Here is a 22,050-nt window from a genome sequence, read left to right on the forward strand (position 1 = left end):
AAATCAGGCTGGTTGGAATCTCCACTCCAACATTTATGATCAGTGGTCCTCAACCTTTTTGGCACCAGGGACTGGTTTGGTGGAAAACAATTTTTCCACGAACTGAATGGAGGGGATAGTTTCAGGATGATTCAAACACATTTCATTTATTGTGTACTTTATTTATAATCTAATGCTACTGCTGATCTGACAGGAGGCACCAGTCTGCAGCCTGGAGGGTGGGGACCCCTTACTTATGTGATATGGCTGTGATCGTTAGTCAACTTTTCTGATCTCATTTCCCTGTCTTTGAAGTGGTGATAATTACCTTTTGTCAGAGAGTGGTTGGGAACAGCAGGTGAGACAGCATAGGGGAAGAACCTGGGTGAGTAACTGGCAAAGAGTATGCACTTTATAAAGATCCATCCCAGCCTGCTGTGTACAGCCCGCCATTCTGTGGCTACATCATGAGCTTCTCAGGCCCCTGGGCTTATTCCAGGTCCCGAGGTGGGACAGGCCAGTGCCCGGGAGATGTTCCAAGGCAGTGCTAGGAGATAAGGAGGGGATGAAATTAACACCACTGTTGGATCTGGGTGGTTCTCCTCCTGAAACTCACCAAGCACAGTAGAACACTCTGAGCTTTCTCCAGACCTCTCAGCCTTGAGACGGGAAACATGGAGGTGGGAGGAGCAGGGAGCTTTGCTGAAGGATGCCTGGCCCTTCTGGGGTCCCCTTCCACACCTGGGGTCATGCCTGTAGAGATGACTGATGAATGTTCACTGGAATAGCTCTCCCCACTATACTCCCTCCATCCCTCTAATAACCAGGGGCAGGGGACCCGTGTTCATGCAAAGGCGCTCAGGGATGGGTGGTTTGAGAGGGAGGAGGACACACTGGCCAAGAGCCCTGGCTCTGGAGGCAGATTGACTTGGGATTTATAGCCCAGCTCAGGCACTTGTTAGCTGTGTGATCTGATCACGTGATTTCACTGCTGCGCTTTCAGCTTTTGCCTCTACTGTACAATAGGAGTTTGATTTTTTAAACGGATACTTACATACATACTATTTACTGGTCATTATTAGAAGCATTCTTGTAAAATTAATCTATTCAGTCTTCTTAACAGCCCTTGGAGGGGGGTATTATTACAATTTTGCAAGTAAGGAAATGGAGTCTGGGAGAGATTTAGTCTGATCAGGCCAGGATTTAAACCCAAGCAGCCATGGTATTCTGGGCCACCTGGCTTAGTCTCCTAGTAATTGTTCCTATTTCACAGTGAATGTTATTTTTGAAGATTAAACGAAGCAATCTATATATAAAACACAATACATACTCAATAAATACTACCTAATATTATATTTCTCCTTCTTAATGCTAGTGCATTAAGAAGGAGAAATTAAATTAATCAATTCAGTCGTGTCCAACTCTTTGTGACCCTATGGACCATAGGCTTCCCTACCCATGGGATTCTCCAGGCGTGAATACTGGAGTGGGTTGCCATTTCCTCCTCCAGGAGATCTTCCCAACCCAGGGATCGAACCTGCTTCTCTTACATCTCCTGCATTGGCAGGCAGGTTCTTCTCCCTCTTAACTCTTTCTAAAAATAAAATCATTGTGTCTAAGTGCTTTTCTGATTTGGGACATAGGTAGAAGTCTTTTTTTTTTTTTTTTAATTTTATTTTATTTTTAAACTTTACATAATTGTATTAGTTTTGCCAAATATCAAAATGAATCCATCACAGGTATACATGTGCTCCCCATCCTGAACCCTCCTCCCTCCTCCCTCCCCATACCATCCCTCTGGGTCATCCCAGTGCACCAGCCCCAAGCATCCAGTATCGTGCATTGAACCTGGACTGGCATCTCGTTTCATACATGATATTTTACATGTTTCAATGCCATTCTCCCAAATCTTCCCACCCTCTCCCTCTCCCAGAGTCCATAAGACTGTTCCATACATCAGCGTCACTTTTGCTGTCTCGTACACAGGGTTATTGTTACCATCTTTCTAAATTCCATATATATGCGTTAGTATACTGTATTGGTGTTTTTCCTTCTGGCTTACTTCACTCTGTATAATAGGCTCCAGTTTCATCCACCTCATTAGAACTGATTCAAATGCATTCTTTTTAATGGCTGAGTAATACTCCATTGTGTATATGTACCACAGCTTTCTTATCCATTCATCTGCTGATGTACAGATATAAAAATGAAACCACATTTTATTATGCCTTTTGCAATTCATTGGAAAGAAAATTACATTAAATTGGGACTGTCCTCAAAGATTTGAGACACGTGGCCTGCACAGTTCAAGGAGGCAGCATTTGCACGCCTTGCTGTGGGTTGGATGTGGTTGGTGGTTGTCACTCATCATGAAAGCCTCCTCTTGGAAAGACTGAGAGTCTTGCTGGAGCACAGCTGTCACCCAGGCGCATGCCCAGGGCTCCCTCTGCCCAGTGGCCACTCCGCCCCGATGTTCCCCTGTCTCTGCAGGTGACATTGGACCTGTCGCAGCACCAGGGCATAGCAGTGCGCAGGGTCCTGAACACAGAGCGTGACGTGGTGAACAGGTTTGGTGTCACCAACTTCCCGTCTTGCTACCTGCTGTCTCGGAATGGCTCCTTCTCCCGGGTCCCCGCGTGAGTGTCTCTCCACCCCTCTCCCCTATCCATTCCTGTGTTTCTCCTTTCTTCCTGCCTGGAGAGGCCGCCAGCCTTTCACAGGGGCTGATGAGTTCTTTGCCTTGCAAGTCTCCTGAGGAGTCCCTGGGCAAGCAGGGAGCACCCTCTGCAGGAGGAGCAGATGTCTGCCTACGGCAGGGTCGGGGAGTCTACAGCCTGAAGTCAGGGCCCAGGATGCTGCACACGCACTTCCGCCCCCCAGCTCAGCAGTCCAGGCCCAGGTCCCTGGCACACTCAGCACCCAGCCAGTGCCAGTGCTTCTGCACCAACCCCACTGCAGCCCTGGCCCTATTCCCCACCCTCCTCTCTTCACAGACAGACTCCTTGGCAGGCTGCGGGCCTGGCAAGCACTCAGCTATGCCTGACCCTCCCTCCCTTTGGTTTTCTAATTGCAGAAAAGTTCATTAGGAGCCAGACAATAGCCAGTTCCAAAATGCCAAGAGAAAACAATCAGGCCAGCCGCAGCCCCTCTGTCAGGCTCCCGCTGCTGAATGGCCCATTAAATGGCGCCAGATGGTGCCTTGGTGCCCTCCTCAGGCAGATGATTGATGTCCGCCCGGCCCCACAGGCAGGGGCCCAAGGGCCAGGGAGACCGCAGCCGGCCCAAGATGCCCAGTGAGCCGCTTCTTGGGGCCGTCAGTGCCATCCCGCTCCGGGGCCGGGCAGTGTGGCCCCTGGTCCTCCCGGCCACCCGGCAGCATGGGGCCAGGGCTCAGCAGGAGCACAGCCTGGGAGGAGGCAGGATGGCAGTGGGGACAGGGAGGGGCAGGACGTGCCAGTCCTGGTGGGAGCGGAGGCATTGTTTCCGCTCTTGGAGTTGGTGAAGGGGAAAATGGTTTGTGACGATGCTGCTTCCGCGCCATCTGCTCATTGATCGACATCAGTCTGGGACAGTGGAGTGGAAAGCAATGTTTCTTGATGCCGGCTCCCCGGGGTGTCCCGTCACACTGCTGGGCTTCACGTCCTTCCCTCCAGTGGCCCCGTCTAGGAGGCATCGCCTGCCCCTGAGGACTCCTCTTTATGAGAAGACAGGGAGATCAAAAGGATTGGAAGAGACTTGAGAATTTTAGTGGTTTGGGGGGTTGTGGCTGTGATTTTTTTTTCAGTCAGGTATCAAACTTCCGTTGACCTCCCTGGGGCGTGATGTCGCCTCTGGTACCTTGGAGCCAGCTTGTGTACTTCCTTGAGGCCACACACGCCACTTTGTATCTTTGGTCTCTGGGGAGGATCATCAGACCCACAGTCCAGTCTGCAGCCAGAAGTAGCACTCTCCCCAGGAGACCCACCTGCTCCCGAAAGTGCCCTGTGCCCTGCTCCCCCCGCCCCACCTCTCTGGGGCAGGTCGAGGAATTCACAGGCCCAGCCTCTTTCCCAGGTGGGATTTTGATTTCAGGCTGGTGTTAAACAGACTTGGCACAGCATGGCCAGTGAATAGAAAGGTTAACATGAGGCAGGGGTGCCTCGCTTTTGACCTCACTGAGGATAAGATCAAACCAAGTTCAAATATTTCTTGATAAACATTTTCGTCAGGGGACCCACCAGCCTTCTCTCTTTGTCATGAGTTAGCTCTGGGGTTTCACTCCTTCGAGCTCACTGCCTCTCCCCGGTGATTCCCTTCCCTCACAGGCTTACAGAATCCAGATCTTTCTACACCACTTACCTGCGGAAGTTTTCTGGGAGCACCAGGGGGGCTGTCCAGACCACAGCTGCGCCAGCTACCACCAGCGCGGTGGCTCCCACCGTGTGGAAAGTTGCAGATCGGTAAGGCCTTGCCTCATCCCTTCCCCTCCCCACCCTCTCCTCGGATCACAGCCCCCCGGCCCACCCCTTCCTTCCACACACTGTCCCTTGCCACAAGCCTGACTCCACAGGGCTGGCCTTGGCCTTAGGGGGACCTGGGCTGCTGGCCACGCACTGGAGAGTCGTCCTGTTGGGGCAGCAGCATCTGACGACTGCGTTCTTCACGATGGAATGCATACTTTCTGATGCCCACATTCCTTAAGCTTAACTCTATTCAAGACCAATTAGAATCGGCTTGGGAGGATGATCTGCAGCCTCCAAAACAACTTCCCACCCAAGCAATTATTTCTCCAACACAGATTTGAGTACCTGCTATGTGCTAGGCACCAGAAATACCAATCGTGCAGGGCAGGTGTGGTCCCTGCCCAGAGATTACAGTCCCTTCACAGCATCCCTTCTGGGGAGGCACCTGACCTCACTTGAACGCCTCTGGGGTCAAGGAGCTCACTACTTTTCTTCAGGGTAGTCAGTATCTTTGTGCTCAGCTGTAAGCACGAGGAAACTGTTCTTCTCTCTCAGCCTCTTGAGCCCCGCCCTGGGAGTAGAATTTCTGCCTTGGGCAGGGAGACATGGCCGTGGACTCTTGCTCTGGCCCCCAGGAGTGTACCGCGTGGAAATGGCTGAGCAGGAAGCTCAGAGCTGAGTCCAGAGGGTGGTCTCCAGCAGGGCGCTGCACAAGAGAACAGGGAGTGGGGTCATCAGATTCCAGGAAGGATTTTGCATCCCAGCATGAGGGACTCTAAGGATGGAAAGTGCTAATGGAGAGGTTTTTAGTAAATCGGGTGAGAAGGAAAGAGAAGGTGAGAGTGATCATTGTAATTATTCACATTGTAATTCTTCGGACTATTCAGATTGCTGTGATGGCTGGCACTTCTAGCCATGTGTGCTGGGCTCTGCTGGTACTTCTGTCGTTAGCCCCTCTAGTCGGGGGCCACTCCTTGACGCAGAACACAGAAGGAAACTGAGACTCCAGGACACAGAAAGGGAGCAGAGAGAGGGGACTCGGGCAGGAGGGTAAAGCGCAGGTGGCCACAGTGCCCACCCGTCAGCTGACCTTGCTGACTCCCCACCACCTCAGGAGCAGGAGGGGCAGAACTTCGTTTTACCTTGAGATCACTGTGGCCAGAGAGGTGGGCTGAGTTGCCCAAGCTCCCAGGGCTAGCCCACCATAGAACGAGACCAGAACCCAGGGGTCAGGAGGCAAGGGTAAAGAAGCAGCCTGTCCTTCAGGTCCCTGGGCCCAGATCCCACAAGAGCAGTGATGGGCATGGGGTGGAGCAGCCAGCGCGGAGCCTGCAACCCTTCTCCCAGGGCTGGGGTCAGCCCAAGAGGTGTAAGATGGATCCCTGCCTGATGCCCACCGTCTGGCAGCTGCAAGAGCAGCAATCAAAATAACTGGAAACCCCACTTCCCCATTTCCAAACCCCCATTCTCAGCCTTGGCAGCCAGCCGAACCCATGGTCTTTCAGAGGGCTTGGCTTCCCCAGAGCCTTGTTGTGTGGGTGCCCCTGTGGGTCTACTCATCTGTCCCTCGGAGTCTTTGTTCAGATCAGAGCATGAAGCTCAGTCTTCTCCTTGTGGTCTTTTGTGAGTGCTAGGAGGGGTGGGGCTGTGGGCCTGCAGAGAGAAGACCCCATTCTATGCCAGGAGCTAGCGAGGGTTTTGTGTTTGTGCTTTTGTTTAATCCTCTCAGCAACCTACCTGTGAGCAAGTTGTTACTCTCCCCATCTCACAGATGAGGAGTTGAGGCTCACGTTAAGTAATCCACCCAGGGTCACACAGCTAGTTACTGGCAGAGCCAAATGTGAGCATGTAGGACTCTGTGACCATCAGGAGTGCCTCCTCTTCTCTCCCTATGGCCCTGGGTGCTCCTCCTCTGCCCCTTGCCCACAGTTATCACCCCTTTCTCTTCCTGGCTCCCTCTGGGTCCTCAGCTCCAAGATCTACATGGCTGACCTGGAATCCGCACTGCACTACATCCTCCGGATAGAAGTGGGCAAGTTCTCCGTCCTGGAGGGGCAGCGCCTGGTGGCCCTGAAAAAGTTCATGGCAGTGCTGGCCAAGGTGAGCGGGGCCCTGGGGCCCCTCATTCCAAAGCTCCACATGGGACCCGTGTGCATCCCTGCAGGCCGGTGCTGTGCCCTCCTGGAGGAGTCAGCCCGGCCCCTTCCTCTGGAGCTCGTGGTTGGGTTCGGATCTTTGGACCCACCAGCTGTCGCAGTCCACCGTGGGCTGCTGCCCTGCGGCCCCAGTCACGCGCCCCCCAGCCCCCTGGGACAGCCCCCTTCCCCTGTGCAGGGAGGTAGGTGGGACATGGCGCCAGATGCCCGGGGGGTATTCCCACCTGCACACGTCTGCCTGCCTGAGTCCTCTGCCTCAGGCCGAGCCTGGAGCGTGGCCTCTCACTCCCCGTCGTGATCACTGGGAAAGGAGAAGCTGTGGATGCTGCAGTGAAGGCTTCTCTGAGTCTCTTCTTTCCCCTCTCAGACTCAGAGTCAGAGGGAGCTCCCTGGCCTCAGCCTTGCATTCCTCGTCTGTAGTTTCCTGCCAGCGTGGCTCCTCCACATTAGTAGCCATGCTTACATGCAGCTCCTGCTTACGCAGGACCCGATATGTGTCAGGCATTTAATCCTCTCAGTCTCGCTTCAGGGTGGCTAGTACTACCCCCCTTAGGAGGTGCAGGTTACCCAAGAGACCTGCCTTAGGCCTCCCGGGAGGAGGTGTCATGGCCAGGGTTTGAACTGAGGTTCCAAGTTCAGTCCCCTGGAGGAGGAAATGACAACCCACTCCAGTAGTCTTGCCTGGAGAATCCCACGGACAGAGGAGCCTGGCAGACTATAGTCCACAGGGTCGCAAAGAATTGGACATGCCTGAGCAACTAAGCACAGCACAGCTAATCTAAGCTGGCTTCCCTGATGGCTCAGATGGTAAGGAATCCGCCTGCCAATACAAGAGACCATGGTTTGACCCCTGGGTTGGGAGGATCCCCTGGAGGAGGAAATGGAAACCTACTCCAGCATTCTTGCCTGGAGAAATCCCATGGACAGAGGAGTCTGGTGGGCTACAGTCCATGGGGTTGCAAAGAGTTGGATACGACTGAGCGACTAACACACACATACACACCTCCAGGCGTGCACACACACACACACACACAAACCTCTCCAGGTTTAGAGCTGGGCCCTTTCTCTGCCATGCTCCTTACACACACCACACACACACACACACACACACACACCCTCTCCAGGTTTAGAGCTGGGCCCTTTCTCTGCCATGCTCCTTACACACACACACACACACACACACACACCCTCTCCAGGTTTAGAGCTGGGCCCTTTCTCTGCCATGCTCCTTACACACACACACACACATACACACACCCTCTCCAGGTTTAGAGCTGGCCCTTTCTCTGCCATGCTCCTTCCTCATCTCTGAAGACGAGATGCCGGCTGCCTCCTCTCTCTGCACCTGCTGCCTCCTCCCTCCCCACACCCTTCTCTGTTGCTCTAGGCCCCCTGCCAGCGCTGCCCTACTTAAATCCCAAGGCTCTGGCTGCCCAGGATGCTGAGTCAGATGCGGGCTCCATCCCCTTCAGAGGCTGACTGCTGACTCAGCCGCCCTCGCCCTGGGGGCAGGTCTGAGCCCCTCCTTCTGGCGCAGGTCTGGGGCAGCTGGGGCTCCCTCTGGGGGTGGTCTGCACCTCTCCCTCGGGAACTGCTGCCTTCCTAGCCCCTTGTCCCACCTCACCAGTCCTGACCTCCTGGTCCACTTGGCTTAGTGACGGGCAGGTGTGGTTACACCGAGGACCCTGGGAGGTGGTGAGTGCTCGCCATCATGCCATTCCAATCTCAGCCGAGACAGCCTTCGGCCCCTCTCACGTGTCCCATGCAGACAGGGCCCCTGTTCTTCAGCCCCATCTGATAATAGAGCCTTTCCCCACCGGCCCTGTGAGCTGCTTGGTTCTCAAGTGGCTGAGGCCCGGGGTGGCTGGCCCAGAGAATCAGGAGAGGGGAAGAATCCTGGAGTAGTTCTGTAGGCTGTCTTCCTGCTCGACACATGAGGAGGGGCAGCCAGGAAGCTGGGAGGGACCCCCTCACCCCACAGGCCAGTCCTCTCTGAAGGACTCCTCCCAGGGGGGCTGTCAACTGAGTGCTGCTTGTGTCTCTCAGCTGGACTCAGAGCTGGTTTTGGTTTGCGCCCCCCACCCCGTGTGAGGAAAAAGAACTCGACCCAGGAAAGTCCTGACCAGGCAGAGGCTTAAGTGCTGCCCACCGAGCTTCTGCCCTCAGCAGTGCTGGAACTGAGTTTGGGGTGAAGTCCTCCCTGCTGGAAGACACGCCCCTCAGAGAGGAGAGGGCTGGCCCTGGGGCAGAGGCAGACTCGAGGTAGGAGCCGTGGGCCAGAGGGCACAGGCTTGGAAGCCTCTGAGCCGAGCAGCACAGCCCTTGAGACTGTAGAGACTTCTGGCCGTACCCTTGTTGTGTGGTTGCTTCTTCCTGAGTAGCAGTAATAGGAGCAGCTACTCATTTGAAAAGACCCTGATGTTGGGAAAGATTGAGGGCAGGAGGAGAAGGGGGTGACAGAGGATGAGATGGTTGGATGGCATCACTGACTCAATGGAGGTGAGTTTGAGTAGACTCCGGGAGTTGGTGATGGACAGGGAGGCCTGGTGTGCTGTGGTCCATGGGGTCGCGAAGAATCAGACACAACTGAGTGGAGTGAACTGAACTGAACCATTCCTTGAGGGGCTTCCCAGATGGTGCTAGTGGTAAAGAATCCACCTGCCAAGGCAGGAGATGCAAGAGACTCAGGTCTCTGCGTTGGGAAGATTCCCTTGGAGTAGGAAATGGCCATCCACTACCAGTATTCTTGCCTGGAAAATTCCATGGACAGAGCAGCCTGATGGGCTACAGTCTGTGGGGTCACAAAGAGTCAGACATGACAGAGCGCGCGCACACACACCCCATTCCTTGACCTCTGACAAGGTGTCAGACTCTGAAGAGTGCTCCTTTGTGTTTTAGCTTATCTGTATTTCTCAGAACAAAACCCCACAGGTGGGTTCTAGCATCGTCGCATCACATGCATGTCTGAGCTAACCGTCACCCTTTCCCACTGCGTGCCTGGGGCGCCGAAGAAAGTCTGGGGGGCATAGAGCTCCCTCCTCCTGCTCAGCCTCAGGGACCTGTCAGCTGTGGGTCTGCCCTGTGGCCCAGCAGGGAATCTCCCTGCTCCCTCACGGAAGCAGCTGGCAGGACTGGCCACTAGGTGGCATGTGGTCACCACAGTTTCCCTGCTCCCAGCACAGGGTGACTCCCTGTGGTCCAGAGCCCCTTAATTCATCCTTCCTCCTGACACCGTGGCCTTAGAGGGCGTCATCTTTCCTAATCAGGACAGCGGGTGAAGGTCAGTGAGGAAACGCTGACTTGAAGCTATAAATTTGTGTTGAGAACCCAGAGGCCAGTGTGAGCTGACCAAGAGGCAGCGTGTCAAAGCACAGGATTCTTTCTGGCCATTTCTCCCGCTGGGGGACAGTGTCCTGCCCGGAGGTTTGATAAGAACACGCCATGACTCCCTCAGAAGACTGGATCCCTTGGCAGGTTTTTCTGTTTAGGGATCATTCCTGTCTTCAGCTTCCTTCTTCTTACAAATGTTTCTCTGTGCTCTTGTCCTCCAGGTTTCTCTATATTGTCCTTCTGACCTTCTTGATGATTTTTCTGACCTGCTCTGCTACTGCAGCCCCCTCTCTCCTTCCCCCACCCCCGGTATGCTCGTGCATGTGCTCATGCGTGCACACACACACACACACAACACATCCATCCTCCTCCCTGGAGTCCTTGTGGTTTTAAAGTGCTGATACTAATCAGATTTGAGTTGACTTATCTTCAGAGTAGCTTTTCCTGCTCCTCAGAGACTACGGGGAGTTCCCATCAAGATTTGGATCTCGGCTCTGGCCCCTGTGCTGCCTGGTCGCCACTGGCAGCCCGTGGAATACAAATGAAAGGCCATTTGCCAGCCCAGCCCAGCTGGTCAGTTCACTAATCAGCTGCTGTATCAGAAGATTACCTGAACAGAGGCCCGTGTGGCACAGGGGTCCCAGCCGCCCTGGGCAGTGACACAGGTGCTCGGCCTTCCCCCCAGTGGGTGTGTGGTCAGGGGTCAGAGCCCCAGCCTGCAGCCTGGAGTAGGGGCAGCCTTGAGGGCCCAGCTCCACTGAGCACCTCTGCCCAGCCCTCTGCCTCACCTTCCGGTGTCCCAGGGCAAAGGTAGTGAGTGAGGAGCCCACATTTGGGTGTTTTTTTTTTCTCTCCTCACATTTGGGTCTTAGAATGTTTTCCTGGTGCTTTTGGAACATTCCAGAACATACCTGAGCCCCCTTCCGCCCACCCCCACTACCCTCCCCAGGGGAACCCCCGGCGAATTGCTTCTCACTGTCCACTTATTGCTTCCATAGTATTTCCGTGGCCGGCCCTTAGTCCAGAACTTCCTGCACTCCATGAACGACTGGCTCAAGAAGCAGCAGAGAAAGAAAATTCCATACGGTTTCTTTAAAAATGCGCTGGACAGCAGGAAGGAGGTGAGTCTGGGAGGCAAAGAAGCTCTCCTCCATGTTCCATATCTATGGGAGCAGAAGGGTCCACCTTGTCCCCTCTGACCTCCTCACCAATCCGCATTTAGGAAGGAGGCTGTAGTCTTGGTTGAGTCCTTGTGTTGGTCACGAGTGAACCGCCATCTGTTGAGCGCTCTCTCTCCAGACCTCACTTAATCCTTACAACATTAGTAGAAGGCAGATACTGTTCCCATTGGGCAGATGAAGAAGCAGAGGTCAAGTAACTCTGTGTGTGTCTAAGGCCACACAGCCAGTAAGTAGTTAAGCTGGGCTTTAGAGCTGGTTGTGAGATATCCCTGGTGGGAGAGCTTTTTAACCACAGCCCTCTGTTGCCTGCCGGGCTCCTCAGCACAGCTTCTCTCCAGGGGCGCTTTCTGGGCTCCTGCTGTCACTGCTGTTTGCACAGGTGGGCACGTCAGCCAGCAGAGGTGCAGAACCTCACAGACGTGTGTGTGTGTGTGTGTGTGTGTGTGTGTGGTAGGGGGGCGGGGTCAAGCCTGAAGGACCCTTAGAGATGAACCGCTCATTCTGCAGAGGGGGAGGTTGAGGCTAGAGGAGGGACATGACTTGGGCTGTGTCACCGTCTCTCAGCCCTCCTGCTCGTTTGATGGGTGTCACCAGCGGAAGGGAAACGCCCACCTCAAGGCGATAGACTGAAAAAGGGACCGTTTGTGTCAGGGCTGCGTGCAGAACTGGAGTCTCCTGCAAGCTGCTCTCCCCACTCCCCACGCAACTCCTGTTTCTTCTCTGCACATGCATTCATGCTCCTGTGTGTCCCGTAGGGCACTGTGATCGCGGAGAAGGTGAACTGGGTGGGCTGCCAGGGGAGTGAGCCGCATTTCCGGGGCTTTCCCTGCTCCCTGTGGATCCTGTTCCACTTCCTGACGGTGCAGGCAGCTCAGGAAGGTGTAGACCATCCTCAGGAAAGAGGTGAGTGGAGGCCCAGGCACCCGCTGTGCCTCAGCCCACCCCATCCCGCCCTCTGCTGGCGCCCTGCTGCAGGCCTGAACTTAGGGGAGTCCGCGTTTGCAGCTGGGGACACATGACCAGTGTGGACCCAGAGCAGGAGGGCCTAGAGGCCACTCTGTCCTGCCACTCCGTCTTGCTCATGGCCCCCGGGGTGGTGCCTCACAAACTCAGGGGTGTGAGGCTGCTCCCTGGCTTTCTCGAAGCTACAAGCTTGCTTTATTTTTATTCTTCATGAAAGAGATCTAGTTCTGTTTTTTATATTCCTGTAAAGAAAAAAATCTATGTCTTCTTCACAATGTATGCAGCTAATACCATGGACTCTGAACAACTTCATTGTATTTCTCCCTGAAAAAATCATTTTCCAGGGGAAGCTGGGGAAACCTTGCCCCCTTTGCCCTGTTTTGTCCCCAAACCATGCAACTGCTGTCCGTCACTTACCCTGCCTCTCAGCCACACGAAACGACTGCATGGGTGGGCACCCAGTTCAGCCCCCGTTCCCTGAGGCACCAGGCTCACTCCAGGCCCTGGCCCAGCCTGGAGGACGCAAAGGTGGGAGAGATGTGCCCTGCCGCCAGTGGACTGTGAGGCAGGTGGGCACAGGGCTGACGGGCCGTGTGCCAGGGCCCAGGGGCAACGGGGAAAGGAGGATGCGCGGGGGTGGGGGAGTGAGGGAGTGCTCCATGATGTTGGGAAGAGCAGGAGGAGGTCAGTGAGGGGGAAGACGGACCGGAGTCCTGGAGGGAGGAGATGGCCTGTGCAGAGACAGAGGGAACTGGAGGAGTGGCCAGGCATGCGGACAGTCAGCCGGTCTGTCAGCCACGATTTACAGAGCGTCTCTGAAGAGCCAGGCCCCACGCTAGGGGTCAGGTATAGCAGTGCTTGCAGCAAGACATCCCTGCCTCGAGGGGACAATATTCCAGTGGCAGGAGACAGACAGTAAACACACGGATAGATCACTTCAGGTGTGATGGTGAGTCTGTGAGGAAGACAGAGCCCGTGGTGGGGTGAAGGGCTGGGGAGGGGTTGCGTGTTCAGACGGGCTGGCTGGCTGGGGGAGGCTCCTCTGAGGAGGGGCCCAGTGCTGAGACCTGATTGGGGAGAGGGAAGCAGTGGTGGGATGTCTGGGACAGGAGCCCCCCGGGGCCGCCTGAATCTGCTCAGGCCGCCACAACGAGCTGCCACACACTGGGCCTTAAACAATAGAAACGTGTCTTCTCACGTTCTGGAAGCTGGAAGTCCATGATGAAGGCGTTGGCAGGGTGGGTTCCACGGAGGCCTCTCCTTGGTTTTGTAGATGGCCGTCGTCTCCCTGGGTCGTCACATGGTCCTCCCTCTGGGTGTTCCTGGCTGTGTCCAAATGTCCCCTTCTTACAAGGACACCAGTCATATTGCAACAGGATACACCCCGGTGACCTCATTCTCACTTAATCACCTTTTTAAAGATGCTGTGTCCAAATACAGTCACATTCTGAAGGACTGGCATTAGGACTACAGCATAAAAACGTTAGAGGACGCAGTTCAGCCCGTAACACAGGTCAAGGACTGGAAAGAGCAGGAAACAAGTCAGGCGGTTTGCAGCCCCAGAGTGGGCCAGGAGAGGGCTGCAGGAGAGGAGGTGGGCACTTGGAGGTCCTGGGGAGGGAGGGAATTGGATTTCAGTCCCTGCATTATGAGAATCTACCGGAGACCATTGGCAGGGGAGGGATGTACACGATTGATGCTTTAGAGAGATGACTGGGTGGAGGGTGTGCTAGAGCAGGGCAAGGTGGAAGCAGGGCAGCCAGTTAGGACATTGTAGAACTTGTCCCGGAGAGGTGGTGGCAGCTCACACTGGAGTTGTTAGGTGAGCACGTGTAAGAAGGGCAGATTTGGGTATGTTTTAAAGGCAGAGCTGATATGACTCAATGAGGAATTGGATAAAGAATGTGCAGGATGAAGGACTTTGGTCGGACCCTGGACTTGGGCCTGAACGTCTGTTGGATGATGGTTCTGTGAGCCGAGAAATGGGAAGGCTCGGGGGTGGTAGTAGATGGGGAGAGGGCACACATAACCGTGTGCAGCTGTGGAATCTGTGAATGGAGATGCAGACAGTCAGCCCGCAGTTCTGGGCCGAGGTCCATGACAGAGACACAAATCTTGTGGTCGTCAGCATGTAGATGGTAGTTAAGACCTGGGGACTGGATGAGTGCATTAGAGGGTGGGCAGAGAAGAGTGCAAATAGGCCTGAGTTCTGGGGCATTCAGCTTCCAGACCTCTGCTCGGTGGAGAGCAGGGGCCAGCAAAGGAGACTGAGAAAGAGCTGCCGTTGCAATTTCAAGAAGGCCCCCAACATAAAGAGTATCAAGAGAGAGGACCCAGCTGAGTGGATGCTGCTGTGCTGGGGGAGGTGATACCAAGGGAGGACCTCGCTGGCAAGAGCTGTTTCAGGGTTTAGTGGAGAGAAAGGCCTGGGTGGATTGGGCTGAAGAGAGAAGAGCCGGGGAGAAGTTGGAGGTACTGGGGGAGTGATTGGGGTATGACCCCGGTCAGAGAGAAATTTCTTTATTGTAGTTATTTTTTTCTGTCGGAAGGAGCTCATACAAGGAGGAAATGGATGATGCCATAGCAAATGAAAATATGGACAGGAGTGAAATCTTGGAGGAGGCAAGAGGGGTGAGGTATAGAGCATGAGGGCAGGCAAAAGGAGCGCTGGGGGTGGACGCAGGAGCTGAGGGGACTGAGGCGGTGAGAGGCAAGGCACACCTTGGTGTGGACACCGAAGTTGCTAAAACCAAGGGCCCAGGGAGTGGTGGTGAGCAGGACAGAGAGCAGGGTGCTGCGGTCCCAGTGGGCAGAGGGGTGGGACTAGGAGACGGGCTTTTAAAGGGCTGGGGGTTCACTGCAGGAAGGAGACAGAGTCTGCATGCAGCCAGCAGCAGGGAGGGTGCTTCCACCACCTCCAGCCCTGAGGTGTGTGGAGTGTGGAAGACAAAGGGGTTCAAGAAGGGCGGGCTTGAGGGAGCAGTGGTATCTTCAGGGAGGAGCCCATGTCGGAGCAAGAAGAGGCTCAGAGCCTGTGATGTTGCCAGTCCAGAGACCCCAGTGGGAGGGCATGAGGGGGCTGAGGAGAGATGGAGACAAATTAGGGGATGTGCAGAGCCAGATCAGGATGGGCTCTGGGTGTTGTAGTGCCCAAGGGAGGAGACACAATGGAGAGCAGGTCACGACAGGAAGCCTGAAGCAGGAGGGGCAGGGTAGGGACCCACAGGTCTGGTGGTGGGCGCTCCAGCCCCTGCTTAACTCTCCAGCCACATCTCTAAGAGCCTGAGTGTCCTGACGATGAGTTTGGACTCTATCCTAAGTGTCAGGAAGTGATGAGGGCCTGGATAAGAGTCAGACAAGGGAGACTGAGGTTTAAGAGTCTGGGGTGGGGGATGGAGTCAGAGCTGTGATCACCCCTGGAAGGTGAAGTAGGCGAAGAGACCAGTCCCCGCATCAGTTGGGCCCAGTGTGTGTGCCCTATGCAGAGGAGGCCGTGGTGGGCCTGTGATGGGGCTGGTGGTGGGGTCGGCAGGGCCAAGCAACCTGCAGGGCCCCCGGTGACTGACATCTCCTCTTCCCTGTAGCCAAGGCCCAGGAAGTCCTCCAAGCCATCCGGGGCTACGTCCGCTTCTTCTTCGGCTGCCGAGAGTGCGCTGGCCACTTTGAGCAGATGGCCTCTGGCTCCATGCACCGGGTGGGGAGTCTGAACAGCGCCGTCCTTTGGTTCTGGTCCAGCCACAACAAGGTCAACGCTCGCCTCGCAGGTAAGGAAGGGCCATCTCCAAGGCCAGAGTCACCTGCAGAGGGAGGGTGAGGTGGGGGAACTTGGGAGTCTTGGACCAGAGGCAGGAGACGGGACCCTGACTGTCCCCCTAGGTAACACTCCATGTTGTTGCTTAACACCCAGAGCCCCTTCACGGGCTCTCCCAGCCCTGCTGATGTACGCCAGCATCACTAGACCTATTTTCTAGATGAGGAGACTGAGGTTTCGGCACCCTGAGATCCTGGGCCTCCAATGCCGTTGCTCTCTCTCTGCCCAACACAATGGCCACTCCCTCTGGCCCGCTGGGGTCCCTCTTCCTGGCTTCCCTGTTCTGCTTCCTGGCTATTGACCCCTTTCTCAAACCAATAAAGAGAAAAGAGCTGGGTTTTTCCACCCCCCTGGGAGGGGTCTAATGATAAAATGTGCTTGAGAAGAAAAACCTTCCTGGAAGCCAAGGACCGATTCTCACAGGACGAGGCCTTGTCTTCTGCGTTTCCCTTGTTTATAGTGTTTTCTATTCCCCTGTGTTAAGGAGTCTGATGGGTCCCACAGACAAAAGCATTAAACTCCAGGGGTGACCAGCAGCCATCTGTGGATGGAAGCCTGGGCTGCTCTGCAGGGAGAGAGAAAGTGCGATTGGCTGGGACAGACCTCCCAGGAGTGGGAGGCGGGGGAGAAGGCCTAGGGCAGGCCGAGGTTAAAGGAGCCAGTGGAGCAGGTGGCGTGCAGGCGGCTGCCCTTGTCTGCATCTCCTGGGGCCTCCTGGTGGACTTCTAAAGGAGACACGTGCCATCTCTCCTCCCACTCCTTCTCTCCCTGCCCCTGCCCCGCCCCTGCCACCAAAAGCTCATCTGAGCCTCCAGCCTTGTGTGACCTGCAGGCTCCCGGCTTTCCCGGGGGCCCAGATGCTGCTGGAGGGCCAGGAAGTCAGTGCCCTTACTCTCTCTAGGACTGCCCTTTCGGATCAGCCAGTAACAATAATGAGCAGGTGCAAATGGAGTGCTCACTTTGCAAGGCCTGCTCGCTATCACTTCTCACTGAACCCTTGGAATCTCCGTGTTGCTCCCTCCCCAAAAATAACCCTTCTGATTTTACAATTCTGATTTTTACATCACTTGCTGCTGCTGCTTCATTCTGCCCAACCACTTTTTTTTTCCCCCATAAAACCTTTAATAGAGGTGCCTCCTCCAAGAGAGATGGGCTGATTGCCATTCCCCAGGTGACGCTGGGCAAGGGGCCGGTGGCAGGTCCTCTGGGGCTCAGCCTGGGGCTCTGCCCACAGAGCTGGCCCCGCTTGGGGCTCCAGCAGCCTGGCAGGAAAGGCAACTTCCTGTCTCTCTCCTGAGTGTCCTTTCCCCGATCCAGGCGCCCAGCCCTTGGGACCCACCTGAGGAGGAAATTTCACTGTGCTGTGTTGAGTCGCCCAGTCGTGTCTGACTCTTTGCAACCCTATGGGACTGTAGTCCACCAGGCTCCTCTGTCCATGGGGATTTTCCAGGCAGAAATACTGGAGTGGGTTGCCATGCCCTCCTCCAGGGGGTCTTCCCAACCCAGGGATCAAACCCAGGTCTCCCGCATTGCAGGCAGATTCTTTACTATCTGAGCCACCAGGGAAGCCCAAGAATACTGGAGTAGGTAGCCTATCCCTTCTCCAGGGGATCTTCCTGACCTAGGAATCAAACCTAGGGCTCTCCTGCGTTGCAGAAGGATTCTTTACCAGCTGAGCTACCAAGGAAGCCCAGAGTTCCACTACCCGCTACCTACCCTAGAGGGCTGCAGGGGGTGCAGGAGAAGCCTCGAAACTACCATGTGCCTTGAACTCTTGCTTTAAAAACATTACATAAAGAATGTATCTTTACTCATGTGAAATATGGGAACTTTCAGAAAAATGCAAAGAGGGTTAATGCTAATGGGCCTACCAAAGCCTGCCAGACAGATCATTCTGTGTCTTCTCGCCCTTTCCCTTGTCTGGTCCAGGGGTACAAACCAGCAGCGAAGGTGACAGAGACAGTGGGTTGACACGGGGAAGTGGCTGGGGGAGAAACTGTGGCGTGGCGGGGGTGAGGAGGAACCGCCTTGTCCAGACGGGCACTACTGTGGGCTCCGCTGTGGGCCAGGCCCTGTGCTAGGCCTGTTATCTGCCCTCTTGCATGCATATCCTTTCCTGGGGCAGCGGTGCCCACTTTGTGCAGATGAGGGAGCTGGCATCGTGAATGGAAGGGTGAGATCTGGGTTTCTGGGTGTCCAGTGTGTCACAGGCAGTCTGTATGTGTGCTTCTCTCCCCAGGCGCCCCCAGCGAGGACCCCCAGTTCCCCAAGGTGCAGTGGCCACCCCGCGAGCTCTGTTCCGCCTGCCACAATGAACTCCGGGGCACGCCTGTGTGGGACCTGGACAACATCCTCAAGTTCTTGAAGACCCACTTCTCCCCAAGCAACATCGTCCTAGACTTTCCTTCAGCTGGGCCGGGCCCCTGGAGGGGTGCAGAGAGGATGGCAGTCATCCCAAAACAGGTGGAGCTGGAGCTGGCAACCGGAAATGTTACCCTGGCCCCTGAGAAGGCTGAGATCCCGGTGGGCTCAGGGATAAAGGCCCCTGGAGGCACCATCCCAGTGGCGGGACTTGGGGCAAATCACCCCAAGATGCAGGCTGGCCTTGGTGCGGCCACAGACGAGCCAGACCCGGGAGCTCCTGAGCACGTAGTGGAGCTTCACAGGGATAAGTCAAAGCAACCAGAGAGGGAGCAGCGCTTGAGCAGGAGAGACACAGGAGCCGTGTTGTTGGCTGAGTTCCTGGCTGGGAGGAACCTCCCTGGAGGCCCTTCAGAGCTGGGCCGAGTGGGCCGCAGCTCCCAGCAGCTGGCGGGCATCCCTGACAGGGAGCCCGAGGCTGGGGCCGGGCAGGGCCAGGGCCAGTGGCTGCAGATGCTGGGCGGGAACTTCTCCCACCTAGACATTAGCCTCTGCGTGGGGCTCTACTCCCTGTCCTTCATGGGCCTGCTGGCCGTGTACACCTACTTCCGGGCCAGGATAAGGGCTCTGAAGGGCTATGCCAGCCTCCCCACCGCCTGAGCTGTCCAACTCGGGATGGGGGCAGGATAGGAAGCTGCTGTCCACGGGCTCTTCCAGCCCTCTCTGCCTCCCTCCCCTTGCTCCTTGGCCGGGGACACCCAGCGAAACCAGTTGCTGAAGTGAAACCTCCCTGGGGCTTCAGGAAAGGGATGGTCCATACATAGGGAGACGTGCAGAGGGCCCGGGTCCATCTGCCAGCACGGGCAAGGGCAGCCTCGGGCAGCGGGGTCGGGAGGCTCCGTCCCCAGCCTCTCAGCGCCAAATTCCTCTTTTTCAGCTTATTTGAAGTCCTGCCTCATTCTCCCCGAAGCTTCAGTGTTTCCCGCTTGGTGTTGGCCCTAAACTGGGGCTGATGAGGCTGCAGTGTCCAAGGCTTCCCCTCTCCAGAGGAGGGGCCCCGGGACTGGAGTGGACCCCCTCCCTGCTTCCCGGGACTCCGTCCATCCTGCTGCAAAGAGCCCTTTGCGCCAGAGAAGGAAGGACTGCCTGTGGCCCTCTGTGCCTGCCCATCCTCCAGCCCCTCAGAACCCCCGCCCCAACCCCCGGGTGGGGTTTGGCTTTGGAAGGGGTCCTGGAAGCTTCTGGAAGTCCTGTTGTTCTCCCAGGTGAGGTCTTTGGGAGGAGAGCCTCTGGCTGGCTCCCTTCCCAAACCTTGGGTACAGGAGGAACACAGGCTGGAGCCGGTGTGTGACGGTACCGGGCTGGGGTGTGGGGTTTATGGAGGGCTATCTGGTCTCTAGTGCCTTAGCTGTGAGAGGGCCAGTGAAGCCTTTGCTCTGAATGTGCTTTCCGCATTGGGCTCAACCCAATTGGGCTCAAACCGCATTGGGTCTTCTGTCTTTTGATTTTAGTCTCCAAAATAGATGCTAATCTATGATTGTGGGGGGAGCCAAAGCGAGGAGAGGGCCGTTCCTCTCGAGGGTCACCTCCCATCGTGTAGAGGTTAAAAGGGTCAGAGGGGAGGGTGATGCTGTCCGCAGGCTCGATTCCCACTCCCCTCCACTGTTAGCAGGGGCTGTGGAATAAATTATTTTGTTAAGGCAAGCACCGGTGTGTTCTTTAACTTGCTACTAGCATCCAGGTCTGGATTGCTGTTGTTGTTTACTCACTCAATCGTGTCCAACTCTTGTGACCCCATGGACTGTAGCCCATCAGTCTCCTCTGTCTGTGGGATTTCCCAGGCAAGAATACTGGAGTGGGTTGCCATTTCCCCCTCCAAGGGATCTTCCCGACCCCAGGGATCGAACTCGTGTCTCCTGCATTGGCAGGCACATTCTTTACCGCTGGGCCACCCAGGGAAGCCTGTCCACGTCTGGAGAGAATATGCAAAACCCAGCCTCATCTGGGATCCAGTCACCTCACGGGGGATCAAGGGGCCTTGTCACAGCCTCTCACTCCTGGACGGGCTGTCCCCCACTGCCCACAGAGCTCTCTGTGCCCGGAGCCCCTCCATGCCACCTCCTCCCCACCCTCCTAGGGAGCCCCTGGCCGGGTGCTCTCAGCCCTGCTCCAGGAACCTTGGCTTGCACCTGCCTGGCCCTCCTCAGCCAGGTGGTCTACATCTCCGCTGTCCCTGGAGGAAGGAGAGAGGGCTTGTTTGTGAAAGCCGGCCTGGACTGGCTGCTCAGCAGGGAGGAGTCAGCCAGATTAGAGAGGCTGCCCCTAATCCGGCCTGCTGGGTTTTACAAGGATCAGAGCCGCTGATAATGAACCTCATTAAGGGGGAGCAGGAGCCTCAATCCGATTTGGGGTTTTCTCTTTGACATCTTGCTCTGCTCAGATGGCCTCGGCACCGGGCGGAGCAGGTGGGGTGCCAGGCCTGCTCCTCTGCTAGGGCAGCCGGGTGGGGAGGGGTTGGCCCCACTTCCCTGCTTTGATAGCCCTGGGTCACCTCTTTAGCTGCCTGACTGCACGAGTGGATGGCGGCTTGGAGCCTCTCTGCAGGCCTCTCATCTTCCCCAGAGTTCCCTCTCTGTGTCCCCACTCTAGTCATCCACCTGCCTGCCCCATCCGCCCAGGCCGTCTCTGCTCATCTTCCCCTGACCCACCGGGCCCTGGTTGAGAGGCTGACAGGCCCACAAGAGGGTGAAAGAGGCTCCCAGCCCCCGCCGGGCCAAGACCACTTGAGTACGCCTGTACCTCCACCACCTGGTACCTGACTTGATGCCAGGAGCAGAGGATTTCTACCAGACGGCCCTTACGGCTCCAGTGACCATATTTTCTAAAACCAAGCTCAGGCGTTCAGAATTAGAACTAGGCTGAAAAAGCTGACTCTGCGACTACCCCCGGTGCCCAAGGCAGGGGGTAGGGCCTCACTTGGGGCCACGGGGGGCCCTGGTGGTGGTTGTGGGTCTCTGTCCTCACCTTGGCCCCTGGCAGACAGCCTGAGCAGCTTTCCACCCTGTCCCAGTCCCTCTGATTGATACACAGGGGTGGGCCTCCTGAGCAGGACTGCTGCCTTTCACCTTGATTTCCCCAGGGCTCTCAGCAGCATCAGCATCGATAAACCGGCTTCGCCCACCAGCTGGTCCCCTCCCCCACCCAGGCTGCCAGCCTGGAAGCCGGGGCTTCTGTGATTTGAGCACCGCCCACCTGTCCTTCCAAGTTGTTTTCTGTACCTTAGGAGAGCTCCCCTGCAGGAGAGGGTCCTCAGAGGACCCCTGCAAAATAAAGGGTCCTCATTCCAGGGTCTGACAAACTCACCTCTGCCTGGTATGTTCCATACTGACTTCAGAAACGATTTCCTAGAGGAGGGGCGGCTGTGTTGGGTGTTGAAGGATGAGTGGGTGTTCCCAAGGAAAGTGAGGAGGAAAAAGGACATCTCAGGCAGAGAGAGCACGTGCCGATTCCAACAAAGGAAAATCACAAATACAAGACATTCTAAGCAAAAAGCTTTAAAAGACATTTGAGAATTTTTTTTTCCAATGCTGCACTGGGCTAGAAGCTGGGGATAAACAGGAGAGAGACATGGTGTTATGGAGCTTATGCTCTAGAGGAAAAGACAAACAGATGAGGGGGAAAAAAAAGATTGTGGTAAGTGCTCTGCAGGATAGAGAACGGGAGGTAGGTGGGGCGGCTTCTCTGAGAACTGAAGGAAGGAAAACCCAGAAGGGATTCTACGGGCAGGGGTGGAGGGGCTGCTCCATTCAGAAGCCACCCCTGGGCTG

General features: G+C 55.9%; 1 protein-coding gene across 2 annotated transcripts in view; it reads left to right on the top strand.

Annotated features, from left to right (window-relative positions):
• The window catches only part of QSOX1 (quiescin sulfhydryl oxidase 1), a 41,568-nt gene extending 21,641 nt beyond the window's left edge, over positions 1–19,927 (top strand). Inside the window, 8 exon segments of one of the 2 annotated variants that reach the window (NM_001102074.2) lie at positions 2,470–2,615; positions 4,284–4,418; positions 6,392–6,521; positions 10,906–11,028; positions 11,844–11,991; positions 15,636–15,815; positions 18,102–18,325; positions 19,161–19,927. In NM_001102074.2, the coding sequence (NP_001095544.1) occupies positions 2,470–2,615; positions 4,284–4,418; positions 6,392–6,521; positions 10,906–11,028; positions 11,844–11,991; positions 15,636–15,815; positions 18,102–18,325; positions 19,161–19,169 (1,095 nt within the window). In that variant the 3' untranslated portion in view covers positions 19,170–19,927. 2 annotated transcript variants of the gene reach the window in all.
• The last annotated feature ends 2,123 nt before the right edge of the window (positions 19,928–22,050 follow it).

The sequence above is a fragment of the Bos taurus genome, chromosome 16, assembly GCF_002263795.3.
Source record: "Bos taurus isolate L1 Dominette 01449 registration number 42190680 breed Hereford chromosome 16, ARS-UCD2.0, whole genome shotgun sequence".
NCBI classification, from domain to species: domain Eukaryota; kingdom Metazoa; phylum Chordata; class Mammalia; order Artiodactyla; family Bovidae; genus Bos; species Bos taurus.